A 15,432-nucleotide genomic window follows, 5' to 3' on the forward strand; every position below is an offset into this window, starting at 1 on the left:
TGACAAACAGACACAATGTTTGGTCAAATCTGAAATATAATTGTGTTCATGTTGTTTTAGTAAAATGTGTTGTCTAAGCTGTCATATAAACTTTAAACAAAGACTTTAAAATACCAAAGGGCCTCACCTTGTCGTAGAGCGAGTCTCCGGACACGGACAGATCCTTGAGTCTGGTGTTGAAGTGTTGGATCTTGTCCTCGTTGGCCACCACCCTCCACTCCAGCGACTTCTGCGTCCCTGCTCCTCCCACCGTCCCGGGTCGCCCCGCACTGCCCCCCTGTGGTTTGGTGGCTCCTCCACTCGTTCCCGCCTCTCCCCGGCCACCCCCGCCTGTTCTTCCCCCTCCCGACATGCCTCCTTCCCCTCTGCCACCTTCCACCACGCCACTCCCGCCCTCGGACACACCTCCGCCGCCGCCGCTTGACGACGGCCCAACGCAACAATTGTCCAACCTCTTTCCGATCCCTGACGTGTTGTTCTCCAAACCGGACAACCGTTTTGTGAGATCGTCGATTTTTAGCTTCACGTCGCCGACATCGAGTTCGACGTCCGCTATCCTGTACGCTTGGTCGTCGAATCTGTCCAAAAATACAGTCCGCAAATCGCCGAGCTCTTTGCGAAAATACTCCTTGACTTCGGTCTCCACGTCGTCGCATTTCTCATCGGTTTTGCGAATGGCGTTGTTGACGCGCCTTTCGAGATCCTTAAACAGAAGATTGAACCGCTCATCGTCAAAGGGGTTTTCGCTGCCTTCGGTTTTTCCAAAGTTGCCGTTTCCGCCGCCCGTCCCGCCGCCCGTCCCGCCGCCCGTCCCGCCGCCCGTCCCGCCGCCCGTCCCGCCGCCCGTCCTGCCGCCCGTCCCGCCGCCTGTCCCGCTGCCCGTCCCGCCGCCCGTCCCGCCGCGCTCGCCGTCCAGCTGGTTTTGCAGGATGTCCAGGTTTTCGGACGCGGCGCTGATCTTGCGCTCGGCGTTGGTGACTCGGTTCTGCAGGTCCTGGAGGCTGGAGCAGCAGTCCCGGACCCGGTTCAGGTCTCGCCTCAGTCCGTCCAGGTTCTGCCGGTGGCGAGAGTCCAGGGCGCTGAGCTGTTTCTCCAGAGCGCGGATCCTCTCGCGGTCGTCCAGCTGCTGACGCCGAAGGTCCGCCACTCCGGCCTGAAACACCGAGAACAAATGAACCATAACTTTGTAGAAAACATGAATGAAAGAATTGACAAGTTGCGTTCGTGTGATCATCCGAACAATCTTATGGTTATAATGTGGCTTTTATCTGTCGGATGCAGATGTTTCACTTTTTTTTTGGTTGATATAAGTGAAATTATGTTTAAAGGTGGTATGGACGATTTCTTTCAGCAACTTTTTTATCATATTTCCTTGTGTCGTGGATAAATCATTTGTCCTGCCACGTATCAATCATAAAACGCACCTACCGCTCACCTGCAGCCGCATGCGGTTCGTCCCGACGTTTCCGCGTGCCTAAGCGCATGGATCTATCATAATATAGTTCCCTCAGTGTACGGGGCAAAATGAAGATGTGGACAGAAATCTACGGGAGATGAGAGATGCGATGCGCTCCGTTGCGCTAATAAACAAACGCACGTGTGTGTTGTATCAGTCCGCACGGGGGAGTGCGCATGCGCACTTCCGCCTGCGTTCTCAAATCGCCAAAAAATCGTCCATTGCGCCTTTAAGTGGTGCCAATATTCAGCTCCAAAGATGTGATTGTTGTCAGTTTTAAAGACTTTAAACCATGTGGCAATGACATTTGTGGAGCCAATCCCAAACAAAAAATGCTAAGGTTCATCATTAGTTTGAATGTTTGTTTGAAAAAAAGTAAATATTCTATAGCGTTATACTATTATCCCTTGCCCTGGTCTGTGAGAGGATTTCAAAGGTTAAATATGATACATTTTTCTATTGTTATTGTTATTGTTATTCTCAGGCTTTAAACATGCGCTTCAGTACCATTAGTTTGGCATCTCATATCTTAGAACTAAAGAACAAAATTACGTTACGTGATTTCTGCCCATTTCCAACACTGCAAACTGTAGATGGCGCTCTCAACAATCAACAGTTTAAGATACATATTTCAGAGAACACACTTTCGGTTTACTTCTTAGTCACAGCACGCCGTTGTACTGAGGATTTTCTAACCAGGGACAATGTTAGAACAGGGTTTTGTCAGTCAGTTTTGCATAATACGTGTCCTTTAAACAACAAACTAAACATCTCAGAGGCTGGTAAATACACACTGTACCGACACTCGTCTGCACGAAATACTAGCATCTGTACTTTTATATATTAACAGCAGCACGCTTTGGTACTTACGGCTATTTCTGTCCACGTTTGACCATGTACAGTGAGTTTATTCATGTGTTTTATGAAATTGCACTGTCCCCTATCACATAATCTAATCTATTCTAATCTAATTATTGTGTGTGTGTATTGTTACTCGTGTGTGTATTGTTACTCGTGTGTGTATTGTTACTCGTTTTGCAAGCCTGTGCAACTTCCATGTCCAGATTTACACGGGAAAGACATTTTAAGACAAAGACATGACAATAACATCACATCTCGACTTCCTATTTTCTCAGAAAGCAACAGTGTGTATTTCTACAGCATGTAATATAAATACAAAGTTAAAACCACACGTCTGAACACTCTTCATGGAGACAGATGCGTTTTATGCCATAATGTGGAATATTATGGCCAACGATAACTAATAATTATAAAAACGTGCTAAATTATAATAACATGCTTTTTTAAAATTCTGTCTTTTGGCTAAAGCGTCATGTACTTTTAAATGGAATGGCTTATGAGACTCTTAATGAAACAATAAAACAACAATAAACCTTTGGTGGCTCACTTGCAGTGCATCCAGTGCCCACTAGAGGGCTGTATTTTACCTTCTTCTATAAATAAACACCTTTTACTGTGATTTTAAAAAGATACAGCCAATGTCCACTCTTAGGTTAAATTATTGTCCTGGTTTGAGTCGTTGTAGATAGTTTTCCTGTTTTAGACCTGGTTTAACCCTGCTCTGGTCCAGGTTTTGTCCCCGTTTAGTCTCAGTTTTTGTTATGTGCGTGTGTATTGTGATTATTCAGGTCACAATACGTCATAAGAACTAAAAACATAATAACAGTGACTATTTTTAACTCATTTGCGGGTCGGTCCTGCGGTTGCGGCTCGTACCTGGCAGGAGGAGCAGGACAGCGACACTCTTTTCTCCAGCTCCCTCAGGATCTCCTCTTTCAGGGACGTCGTGGAGCCCCCACCCGAGGTCCCCCCCGAACCGCCCCCCGAGGTCCCCCCGTCCGGCCCGTTGCCGTTCCCGTTCACCAGATGGTTGTTGATGCTCACCAGGGTCTTGTCATGAGCCTGTGGGCGAGAACAGACATGAAGCAAATGACACGTTTTTTAGTTCCGATCACTGACAATAATAGTGATGATTAATAATATTGTAATGGATTCAGTGCACAACAGCACCTGGCAAGCTCAGTGTTAGTGTTAGTGTTCACAGATCAAGAAAAGGTCACGTGTTTATGATGAGGGGTTAAAAGGGGTTAAAAGAGAGAAAAAGGACAGGTTTTTATGATTTTCTAATTATGTATTTGGTGTGTTTATACCTGTTGTACATATAAATTATGGTTTTACATCTGTCCAGCAGTTAATTGTGGAAAAAAATTGAAAAATTGACAGAAAAATGACAGGAAGTGACATCACAATATACACTAATTCTCAGACAAAGTTTGTGCATAAATTCGATAAAGAAACAACTTTTTGTAAATATTAATTCAACAAAATTAAGTCGCTGTCATATATTTTATTTGTCGTATAAAAAAAAATTGTGACACTAGATGAGTTTTTGCCCAGTGTTTTCTGGGTATTTTCCTACTGTGATGTCATCAATTACAAGCAGGAGGTGAAATTATAAACATAGAATATAGAAATATATAAAACTTAACCACATTCTAGTTCAGGCAGTTTAAAGAATCTATACGTCGTGGTGTCTGACCTGAGTGCGGTTGTCGAGCTGGTCCAGTTTGGTCTGGATACTGTTGATTGTCTCTGTGATTTCGGGCTGAGCAGCGTCGGCCGGGTTCCTTCCTCCCGTGGCCCCCCCCCAGGACCCCCCTACTCCCCCGCTGCCGCCGCCCCCGCTGCCGCCGCCTCCCCCGCCGCCACCGCTGCCCCCCGCTGGCCGGGTCACGCGCTCATTCATCTGGTTCACGTTGGTCTGCAGGTCCTGGAGGGTCTTGGTTAGGGTCTGGATCCGGTCCTCGAGGTGCCGGACCCTCTCGCTCTCCCCTCGACCTGCCGGAGCAACAGAGACGTGTGACAATGCAATGATCCAGATTATTGGGTTAATCGATAATCGTGATAATTCAGGTCACAATATTAATCGTACGAACCAAAAAAATAATAATCATGAGTATTTTAGTGAATGTTCAATGTATAGCGCAAAATAAAAAGACGTAAATGTAAATAACTTTTTTATCTGGCTATTTTTGTCATATTTAATTTGATCTTTTCTGAAAGTTACATTTTGTAGACCTGGTCACAAACTTGAGGAACAGTAACATGTTAGACAATAGAAATGACAGAATGTACAATTGTTTTGACTCAATAATCATGAATAATCATAAAATCGTGAAGACTAAAATCTCAAAATGGACTTTAATACTAAAGAAACTTCACAATATTGATTTTATTAACACAATGATCAGTAAAAACACACTTTTGTATACATACATTTCAACAGTTAGTTTTAGTTTAACCGCTATGTTCATATTTAGCGCCCTCTGCTGTCAACAATTAGGGTTGAATTACTTTGACCAGTTTAATATTGTGATACAGGGTTCAGGGTTCTCGTTGTCATGGTCGTGCTCTTTGTGCGTTTGCAAACTGAGACGTCTTTAAAACTTTTACACGTTTGAGCAAAATTTTTATTAAAGTGTCTTGGGATTTTGACCAACGACAAAATGCAGCTTTTCTAATGACAGACGTTCAGGACAGTTTTAACAGTGTGACTCAAACCGTTTCTCCCCGTCGTATCCAAGACAACCGTGCACAGAGTCAGAGCCGGACCTCTGAAACGCTACAGACGTTTTACCCCCGAGAAAACACAGAACCAGTCGAACGTTTGGACACATCTTTTCATATAAATAATACAACAAAGACATGACACAGAGACAAACTAACTCATGGCACAAGTTTACCTCCGTTTGAAGAATAGTACTGTCTAATATAAATAAATGTAGTTTGGTTTGGATGTTCCAGGGTTTCTTGTAAATATATAATATCCATTCTTTGTGTTCTTCTTTTTATTGCATCCCCGACTGCCTGATCGTGTTCATACCGCCGACATCAAAAGTTCTACTCGTAAAGTTTCAGATGCCATTGGGGTTATTTATTATACTGAACCCTTATTAACTCGTTATGAAACTCTCTGGTCAAACATGCATTCCATAATTGATTGTTCCTAGTTTGGATGCCTTCAGTGAGAACCCACAATGTAAACAGCCAGGAAAATAAAGAAAAAACCTGACATTATAAAAAGTGTTTCCAAACGCTTTTGTCTTGAGGGCTGTTACTCTCTCCACTGAAACCTTTGATTCTATTTATTTTGCATTTTAACAGCTCAATGAACTTAAATTGCCTCATGGGGATAAAAAGTTTAATGATTTATTGAATATATTGTAATACTAGAGGTATGAAAAATAAAAACACAAAAAGAGCTGTTTAATGAAAAAAAAAAACATGAAAAAGTTGTAAACTTTCAAATAAGGTTATATGGTGATATTTCTGCACTTTTGAGACAGTTCACATTTGTCTGATAAGTAAACCTCATTAATACGTTTAAAGACACATTTCTGTTGGAGTGACATAACAATCATCTAACTATCGTTATTGAGACGCTCCAAAAAAATATTGAGATAATCATTTTTGTCAACATATTCTTTCAGCCCTATACGTGATATATTGAGTGAAACTTTACTAAACAACACAGAATTCAACCTTTAAAGCTGATGTTTAAACTGCAAAAGAAGGAATTACATATTGAACTCTCTAACGCTAGCGCTAACAAACCCTTTCTATTCACTTGCATTCATTTTCAGACGAGCGCACAGCTTTAGAACTTAGAACTGAAGCTGGGACGGACCACCCAAGCGCAGCCAATCAGAGCACTGCATTTGGCTCTCACGTCCTGGTTGACAAGAAATAAAACCACGTACAATGTTTACACAAAAACGTCCGGTGACATAAGCTTTAAGAGAAATAAGAAATGACAAAACAAGCTTCACAACAGTAAGAGCTAAAGTCGTGATTTGTAATCTACTCACCGGTGTTGCCTCCACTTTGTCCTGATCCACCGACGCTTGTCCCTCCACCTCCTCCTCCTTGTCCAATCTGTCCCCCGCCTTGTCCATAGTTTGTATTGGTCCCAGCTCCACCAAATCTGTTCCCATGTCCACCTCCAACTCCACCTCCAGTCCCCGTTTGCCCGTGGTTTGGATTAGTTCCTCCTTGTCCGTGGTTTGTATTAGTTCCTCCTTGTCCGTGGTTTAGATTAGTTCCTCCTTGTCCGTGGTGTGTATTAGTTCCTCCTTGTCCGTGGTTTAGATTAGTTCCTCCTTGTCCGTAGTTTGGATTAGTTCCTCCTTGTCCGTAGTTTGGATTAGTTCCTCCTTGTCCGTAGTTTGGATTAGTTCCTCCTTGGCCGTGGTTTGTATTAGTTCCTCCTTGTCCGTGGTGTGTATTAGTTCCTCCTTGTCCGTAGTTTGGATTAGTTCCTCCTTGGCCGTAGTTTGTGTTGGTTCCCCCTTGCCCGTAGTTATGGTTCCCGCTGCCCATGTGTACCCCGGTCCCACCAGCGGGGGGCGTGCTGCAGTCCTCGCCGCTGAAGCCCTGGCAGCATTTCCACTCCATTTCCGTCACCATCTTGTAGGCCACTTTGTACCGCGGGCGCATGAAAGTTCGATATCTGCGTAAAAACAAGATCTCACAGTTAAAACGGACACAGAAGACATAGATACAGTATCGTCCGTTTGCTTGAGTGACAGGTGGATTTAAAGCGGACATATTCTTGTGGCTTTAATTGCATTTTTAACAACCGTTTGGTCGACTTTGTCTGCATTTGGAAAAACTCACTTTACAAACTATTAGGTATTTAGTGACGACGAAAAAAGGAAAAGTAGATAAATGGTGCGCTTAGGCAACGTGACTGCAACGCTAATAAAGCCACGTGTTTGTTGTGAGCGCATTTTGCCTGAAGAATGAGTCCGGTGATGATTTCTGGACGTAAAAATTGCGCAGGAGAAGCCTTTTGTGATTTGTGAGGCTCAGAGAAGATGATCTCGCAACTCCACACATTTCTAGCCTTATTCAAGTGTTATAAACCTGCTTAAGTCCGGATGTGACTAAAAAAGTACGCAGCCAATAGCAAAACAACAGAGAAAGAACGCCCTCTGCAGGATCGGTGGTGTCATAGCAAACAGCAGGCGGCTTTTCCTATGCAAATTTTGGAAACCTGCGCATTTTGTTAGGATGGAAATGCACTGATATGGATTTGAGCTTCCTCTTCTGACCTCGCAGTCACAAAGTCTCCCTCGAAGCATTTCTGAACACAAATCCAAGTCGCAGACACTAATCCTGGACGCTCCCTTTGTGTTGTAATAGAACAAAGCTGTGGTGATTTCAGGGTTTTTTTCTCCAAGACTGGACGGATTCCTGGTGTTTTGTTCTGTGTTTTTTTTTTTTCGAGTTTGAAATGCAGCAGTGTCCACCACAAATATGTCCAGCATGAGCTCATCTGGACCCAGCCCTTTCCTCTGACAGCACCAGACAGTAACTCACTCTGCAGGGAACAGGGATCTGCCGTGTCACAAGAAGAGACGTTACACAGGGAAGAAATGAGCACATGGCAGGACTGCACAGTTTAAATGGGAAAATCTAAAACAGGCTGCGATTAGTTTGTTCTCTGCGCGTAAAGTAAACTTGAAAGACGTGTTCTGAAAAGCAGGAGATTTTTGATTTAGTGAAGCAGTTTATGTTTCAATCTGGTCAGGTACTGTGATTTTATTTATTTATTTTATTTATTTTATTTATTTTATTTATTTTATTTATTTTATTTATTTTATTTATTTTATTTATTTTATTTATTTTATTTATTTTATTTTATTTATTTTATTTATTTTATTTATTTTATTTATTTTATTTATTTTATTTATTTTATTTTTTGATAATACATTGGACAAATCGCATGTTCAGACGAGGCTTTAAGGACAATTCAATAAAACCAAATAAATACATAAATTAGCAAAGGTTGGTGAACAATATTAATAATAACAAGTTGCATTTCTCTGAGAATTATCACGTGTTTAATTCTGGTTTCAGCCACAGTTTGAAACAAGGTGAAACTAAAGGAATTCAAGGTTTGATACACAATGACTAAAAAGAATAAATGAATTAAAGACAATCAGATTTTCAACAAAAAGTGATTGTAGTTTCTTTAATATAATAATGTGGAGTTATCCTAGTTCAGTTCTGTCCCATGTTTGTGTATATTTTTTGACAAAACTTGTATTTAGCCTTAGATGTTTATGCTCCTGAAAAAGTTTATATAAAACAAACAGAGAATCTTGTCACGGTTCCAGTACTTGACAGAAATATCGCAACTCTAAAAACAACTTTTAGAGTTGTAGTTGATTAGTCGACTTAAAGGGAGTGAGGCGTAAAGTGCTGGAAGAGCTGTAAAAGCAAATAAGAATGTCCTAAATCTGATTCAAAACACACATAAGATAAGATAAGATGTGCCTTTATTTGTCCACACATGAGGAAAGTTTGGTGCTGCAACGCAAGCAGATACAGAAGAAAGGAACAGATAACACTCTTACAGAACCTCTCATATTCTTACATAAAACCATAAGCTTGGTTAAATTCAATCAAAACTTTATATACAGAAAAGTACCAGGGAACAGCACATTTGTATGTAAAAAGTCCACATAAATCTTCATAATCTCACTAAAATCATCTTTAAACTCGAATAAGACTGATAAAACAAATAAACCATCAAACGTTTACAGACATGATTGACTGAGGAATTTAAAAAAAAGAAATATTATGTTCTATGGATCAGCACAGTAGCATAGTCCCTAAGCATTTACCACCAAACCAGAGGGTTTCCAGTTCACTGTGGCTTATGACATAATAATAGAACAAAAAAAGTATCTAAAAAAGGTTCTGCCATGTCAAGAACTTCAAATAAGTTGAATTCAGCCCGTGGGTCCCAAACCTGCTGTAAACAAATGTATTTGAGTTTCTTGTAATAAGAAGAGTGTTTTTGGTTGTGAAAAGTGCTTTTGTTCTGAGGATGAAGAACACGTGTGACGGAGAGAATCTGCTTCACTTTGAAGTGTGTTCAAATATGTTGAGTTTGTGTGGATCATGTGAAGCCCAAAGACACTCAAGATGTTTGAGTTTGAGGAAATCTATTGTTCCATCTGATCTTAGTTGTTTTCTTCTGCCGTTTATTAGACAACAAAGAAGGGTGAGATTTAAAGTCTGGACAAAATCTATTAAGGTTTTCTACCTGATTGTAAAGGAAATGCTTTGACCATTACAACCCTCTGAATGAAATATTTATTAAAGCTTGTTTTATGTTGTAACTTTCTCCTAAACAAATGTCTAGTTTGTCATTTTGTTTCAGACAATGTGAGTGTAATAATCCTTCATTCGCTCATTCGTGCTCCATTGTAGGAAAAGATTCAGTTGTATCATCTGGACTCTGTTTTGAACCTTTTTCTTCTTCTGATTTGTGACTCTTGATTCAGATATTTAATATAAAGACGCATGATTAAACATTAAAGGGGCTGCACCTGATTTTCACTGTTTTCAAACGTGAAAAACAGAATTAGTTCATGTATCAGCATGTTACATGTCCTGAAGTCAAATCCAGAACAGATTTAGTGTAAAAGCTTTTATTCAGGTCAAAATGAGGCCACAGCACTTTCTCTGTATTTAAATATAAAGTGTTTCATTCTCGGAGAAGCAGGACGTGTGCTGTTGGCATGCTAATGTTGTTAGCATGCTAATGTTGTTAGCATGCTAATGTTTGTTAGCTTGTGAAAAGTGCTTATAAACTCATCACGTTGAATATTCAGGACGATGTATGAGGAAAGTGAGCGACACACGAGGAGCTGTGAAGAGTTTAACATAAAGTTCTGTTTTTCATGTTTCAAAACAGTAAAAATCAGGCACAGCCCCTTTAATATTGAAGTCTTTTTAACAGGAAGTTGCCACAGCCTGTGCCATTAATTGTGCCCCTCCGGCCGGCCGTATTGTTTAGCATAAAGTTGCAGATCTCGGAACAAAATAAGTCAGACTGAGGAACAGAGCATTGTCGACTTCTTTGTGCATATTTTACACAAATCAACTTTTGTATAACATTTCATCCATGACACTTTCTCTGTAGAAATTATCAGAATTCACGTTTAACCAGTCGCAGTCGAAACAGAGGCGGAGCCAGACATTCTAAACCTCCGGGGCTTAGACCAAAAAGAAAGAGGCGGTTCATTCAGGCCGATATGATGTGGCTTTAGGGCCTCCAATACTGTATTTCCTGTTCATACAGATCTGCACAAACGACACATGAAACTTCTGCAGTTGAATAGAAGCTGTGTAATAAACACCACAGACAGAATGTGAGGTCAGCGTGGATATTGAACCCGACCAACCGCTTTACCTGCTGCGCTAACCCCATCAGTTATGGTAAATGCTGCATTTCACGCTTAAATTAAACATGTACAATTAATAAGTAACGTATATATTGATATAGGGATTTTGGCATATTCTGTGAATTCCCAAATTCCCCAATTTTAAAACTGAAAAACATCCTAAGCCACTCCCCCTTATGAATGAGGTGACCACTGTTTGTTTGCGTTGTGTGACTTACGCCACGCCCCGGCCGCACTGTCCCGTTCCCCAGGCGCAGGGATGATAGTCTGGCTTCACGTACGTCTCCACGCCGTCCTCCACCACGCAGCTCACTGTGCGCGACACTACGTACGCACACCAGTTTCTGCAAGACAACAAGACGGTCACACTTCTGGAATCACTCCGTTTAAACCACTCGTTTCATTCAAACACAGTCCGATAACAGAGATAAACATGTTCCCCAGGGACAAAGATGGCCGTCCATTCAAGTCAATGAGCTGTGCCGTTAGCGCACGTCGCTACGTTAGCCTTTAGCGGCTAGGTATATCCTGTAGATGTGCGAACACCAGCAGTTTTTGCAGTGCGCTCTGTGCGACTTGCCTGACCCGCCCACATTCTGTTTGAATGCGTAAGGGTCTGGAATCCGAGTCAAAGTCAATGAAGTCGTCAATCCTCAATTTACCAATCCAATCCCAGTCGGAGGTTTTAACGCGTCACACTGAGATACGGAAGTAGCTTTTCACCCCCGTTCCAAAACATTCAAGATGGTGGACCCGGCTCGTGACCCGGCTCGTGACCCGGCTCGTGACCGAGTGTTTACTTCTGCTCTCGCTTCAGTTTGAACGATCAGGAAAGTCCGCTCTACTCGCCGTGATGAACGTGCGTTAGATGCGGTTATACAAAGGGCGTCATCGCGATTCAGGATATTTTCTGCGTTCGGGGACGGATAACGCGGAACACGCCTTGTTGACATGGGCTACGTAATATCTGGTTAAGCGTGTCGCGTTTTTGCGTCACTTCTGGGTTTATGTGATTGGTTCTGTCTCTGATCTCTAAACTCCGCCCTAGAAATTGAACCGCAGCGGTCGAGCCCCAGAGCCACAACCGTTTTGATAAGTAGTTTGTCAAAACGTGTTGGGAATGGCTGCTCAGGCAACTGTGCGACGGTGGAGGTTTTATTGCAACGTTTTTTCCTGCTCCCGGGTTCAGTTTCTTGTTATAACAACATTTTGAGGACAAAAGACAAAGTCATTTTAAATTGTCATCACTATGGCAATGACCCTAGTTCTCATCATAGAAGAACAAAAGCAAAGGGATGAAATGGTGCTTTTCAGGACAGTCACAGCAGAAAGAACCAAACATTTATGTGTTAAAATCAAAACACGTGTCAGAACGTCTCGGCCGCTCTTATGGCGAGTTCAGGTGTTTGTGAGTAATAAGAACATAAATCAATTTATAAAACAACACTATCAGAGTAAATATCCAAACTCAAGTAAGAGTAAAGAAAGTATTTGGGGAAAGTAACTGTAAGAGAAACATCTGATTTATAATTTAAAGTGAAAATACCGTATTTTCAGGAGTATAAGTCGCCTAATTATTTTTACGCTCTGCATAATAGAGAAGAAAAAAAACATAAATAAGTTGCACTGGAGTATGACAAGCGGGTGCAAGTGTGAAAATAACAAATAATATCACATAAAAGTCGCTCCGGAGTATAAGTATATAAGCATAAGTATAAGTCGCACCCCGGCCAAAACTATGAAAAAAGGTGCGACTTATAGTCCGGAAAATACGGTAATTGAAAGGACAAAACAATGAAAAAACTAATAAATCTGGTATTGGACAGAACAACCACATCTTCTAATAATTTAACAATTTGACCGCTGAAGTCATTTTTACACACTTTTACTTAAATAATACAAAAGTAGAGAATGTAACTGCTCAAACTGAAAACCAGCTCTGGCTTCATGTCATTTGTTTCTTCTGCAGATGGAGTCGTTTGGATTCCTGAAATAGTCAAATTTAATGAAAAACAATTACTCTGATTCTTCACGTCTCCGTCTGGGACACAGGAGCGCTGTCTCTGCTGCTAGTGATGTCACATCCTGATGGAACTGAAATGGTGGCTAACCGCTAATGCTAATGCTAATGCTAAAGCGTAGACCAGAGCGACTTAAAGGCGCAATGGACAATTTTTCGGCGATTTGAGCACGCAGGTGGAAGTGCGCATGCGCAAAGAGGAGGAACAGAGAGGAGGAGCAGAGAGGAGGAGCAGAGAGGAGGAGCAGAGAGGAGGAACAGAGAGGAGGAGCAGAGAGGAGGGACAGAGAGGAGGAGCAGAGAGGAGGAACAGAGAGGAGGAACAGAGAGGAAGAGCAGAGAGGAGGAGCAGAGAGGAGGAACAGAGAGGAGGAGCAGAGAGGAGGAACAGAGAGGAACAGAGAGGAGGAGCAGAGAAGAGGAATAGAGAGGAGGAACAGAGAGGAGGAGCAGAGAGGAGGAATAGAGAAGAGGAGCAGAGAGGAGGAATAGAGAAGAGGAGCAGAGAGGAGGAATAGAGAAGAGGAGCAGAGAGGAGGGACAGAGAGGAGGAACAGAGAGGAGGAGCAGAGAGGAAGAGCAGAGAGGAGGAGCAGAGAGGAAGAGTAGAGCGGAGGAACAGAGAGGAGAAGCAGAGAGGAGGAACAGAGAGGAGGAACAGAGAGGAGGAGCAGAGAGGAGGAACAGAGAGGAAGAGCAGAGAGGAGGAGCAGAGAGGAGGAGCAGAGAGGAGGAACAGAAAGGAGGAGCAGAGAGGAGGAACAGAGAAGAGGAGCAGAGAGGAGTAACAGAGAGAAGGAGCAGAGAGGAGGGACAGAGAGGAGGAGCAGAGAGGAGGAACAGAGAGGAGGAGCAGAGAGGAGGAACAGAGAGGAGGAGCAGAGAGGAGGAGCAGAGAGGAGGAACAGAGAGGAGGAGCAGAGAGGAGGAACAGAGAGGAGGAGCAGAGAGGAGGAGCAGAGAGGAGGAACAGAGAGGAGGAGCAGAGAGGAGGAACAGAGAGGAACAGAGAGGAGGAACAGAGAGGAGGAATAGAGAGGAGGAACAGAGAGGAGGAATAGAGAAGAGGAGCAGAGAGGAGGGACAGAGAGGAGGAACAGAGAGGAGGAGCAGAGAGGAGGAGCAGAGAGGAAGAGCAGAGAGGAGGAGCAGAGAGGAAGAGTAGAGCGGAGGAACAGAGAGGAGAAGCAGAGAGGAGGAACAGAGAGGAGGAACAGAGAGGAGGAGCAGAGAGGAGGAACAGAGAGGAAGAGCAGAGAGGAGGAGCAGAGAGGAGGAACAGAGAGGAACAGAGAGGAGGAGCAGAGAAGAGGAATAGAGAGGAGGAACAGAGAGGAGGAGCAGAGAGGAGGAATAGAGAAGAGGAGCAGAGAGGAGGAATAGAGAAGAGGAGCAGAGAGGAGGAATAGAGAAGAGGAGCAGAGAGGAGGGACAGAGAGGAGGAACAGAGAGGAGGAGCAGAGAGGAAGAGCAGAGAGGAGGAGCAGAGAGGAAGAGTAGAGCGGAGGAACAGAGAGGAGAAGCAGAGAGGAGGAACAGAGAGGAGGAACAGAGAGGAGGAGCAGAGAGGAGGAACAGAGAGGAAGAGCAGAGAGGAGGAGCAGAGAGGAGGAGCAGAGAGGAGGAACAGAAAGGAGGAGCAGAGAGGAGGAACAGAGAAGAGGAGCAGAGAGGAGGAACAGAGAGAAGGAGCAGAGAGGAGGGACAGAGAGGAGGAGCAGAGAGGAGGAACAGAGAGGAGGAGCAGAGAGGAGGAACAGAGAGGAGGAGCAGAGAGGAGGAGCAGAGAGGAGGAACAGAGAGGAGGAGCAGAGAGGAGGAACAGAGAGGAGGAGCAGAGAGGAGGAGCAGAGAGGAGGAACAGAGAGGAGGAGCAGAGAGGAGGAACAGAGAGGAACAGAGAGGAGGAACAGAGAGGAGGAATAGAGAGGAGGAACAGAGAGGAGGAATAGAGAAGAGGAGCAGAGAGGAGGGACAGAGAGGAGGAACAGAGAGGAGGAGCAGAGAGGAGGAGCAGAGAGGAAGAGCAGAGAGGAGGAGCAGAGAGGAAGAGTAGAGCGGAGGAACAGAGAGGAGAAGCAGAGAGGAGGAACAGAGAGGAGGAACAGAGAGGAGGAGCAGAGAGGAGGAACAGAGAGGAAGAGCAGAGAGGAGGAGCAGAGAGGAGGAGCAGAGAGGAGGAACAGAAAGGAGGAGCAGAGAGGAGGAACAGAGAAGAGGAGCAGAGAGGAGGAACAGAGAGAAGGAGCAGAGAGGAGGGACAGAGAGGAGGAGCAGAGAGGAGGAACAGAGAGGAGGAGCAGAGAGGAGGAACAGAGAGGAGGAGCAGAGAGGAGGAGCAGAGAGGAGGAACAGAGAGGAGGAGCAGAGAGGAGGAACAGAGAGGAGGAGCAGAGAGGAGGAGCAGAGAGGAGGAACAGAGAGGAGGAGCAGAGAGGAGGAACAGAGAGGAACAGAGAGGAGGAACAGAGAGGAGGAACAGAGAGGAGGAATAGAGAGGAGGAACAGAGAGGAGGAATAGAGAAGAGGAGCAGAGAGGAGGGACAGAGAGGAGGAACAGAGAGGAGGAGCAGAGAGGAGGAGCAGAGAGGAAGAGCAGAGAGGAGGAGCAGAGAGGAAGAGTAGAGAGGAGGAACAGAGAGGAGAAGCAGAGAGGAGGAACAGAGAGGAGGAAC

The 15,432-nt window shown here is 43.8% G+C and overlaps 1 protein-coding gene and 1 long non-coding RNA gene across 2 annotated transcripts in view; one reads left to right on the forward strand and one right to left on the reverse strand.

The window, feature by feature from the left end:
- The window catches only part of LOC140381253 (EMILIN-1-A-like), a 55,983-nt gene that overhangs the window by 10,671 nt on the left and 29,880 nt on the right, over nt 1–15,432 (reverse strand). The window contains exons 2-7 of the mRNA XM_072465286.1: nt 10,956–11,081; nt 6,346–6,986; nt 4,187–4,315; nt 4,017–4,108; nt 3,194–3,379; nt 128–1,153 (exon numbers count right to left, since the gene is read on the reverse strand). Of these exons, the coding sequence (XP_072321387.1) occupies nt 128–1,153; nt 3,194–3,379; nt 4,017–4,108; nt 4,187–4,315; nt 6,346–6,986; nt 10,956–11,081 (2,200 nt within the window). The remainder of the gene's footprint in view (nt 1–127; nt 1,154–3,193; nt 3,380–4,016; nt 4,109–4,186; nt 4,316–6,345; nt 6,987–10,955; nt 11,082–15,432) is intronic.
- The window catches only part of LOC140381255 (uncharacterized), a 246,014-nt gene that overhangs the window by 9,026 nt on the left and 221,556 nt on the right, over nt 1–15,432 (forward strand). The gene's annotated exons all lie outside the window — the stretch shown is intronic.

The sequence above is a fragment of the Eucyclogobius newberryi genome, unplaced genomic scaffold (genome assembly GCF_026437365.1).
Source record: "Eucyclogobius newberryi isolate DKJ021-1_F unplaced genomic scaffold, fEucNew1.0.hap1 SCAF_5, whole genome shotgun sequence".
NCBI classification, from domain to species: Eukaryota; Metazoa; Chordata; class Actinopteri; order Gobiiformes; family Gobiidae; genus Eucyclogobius; species Eucyclogobius newberryi.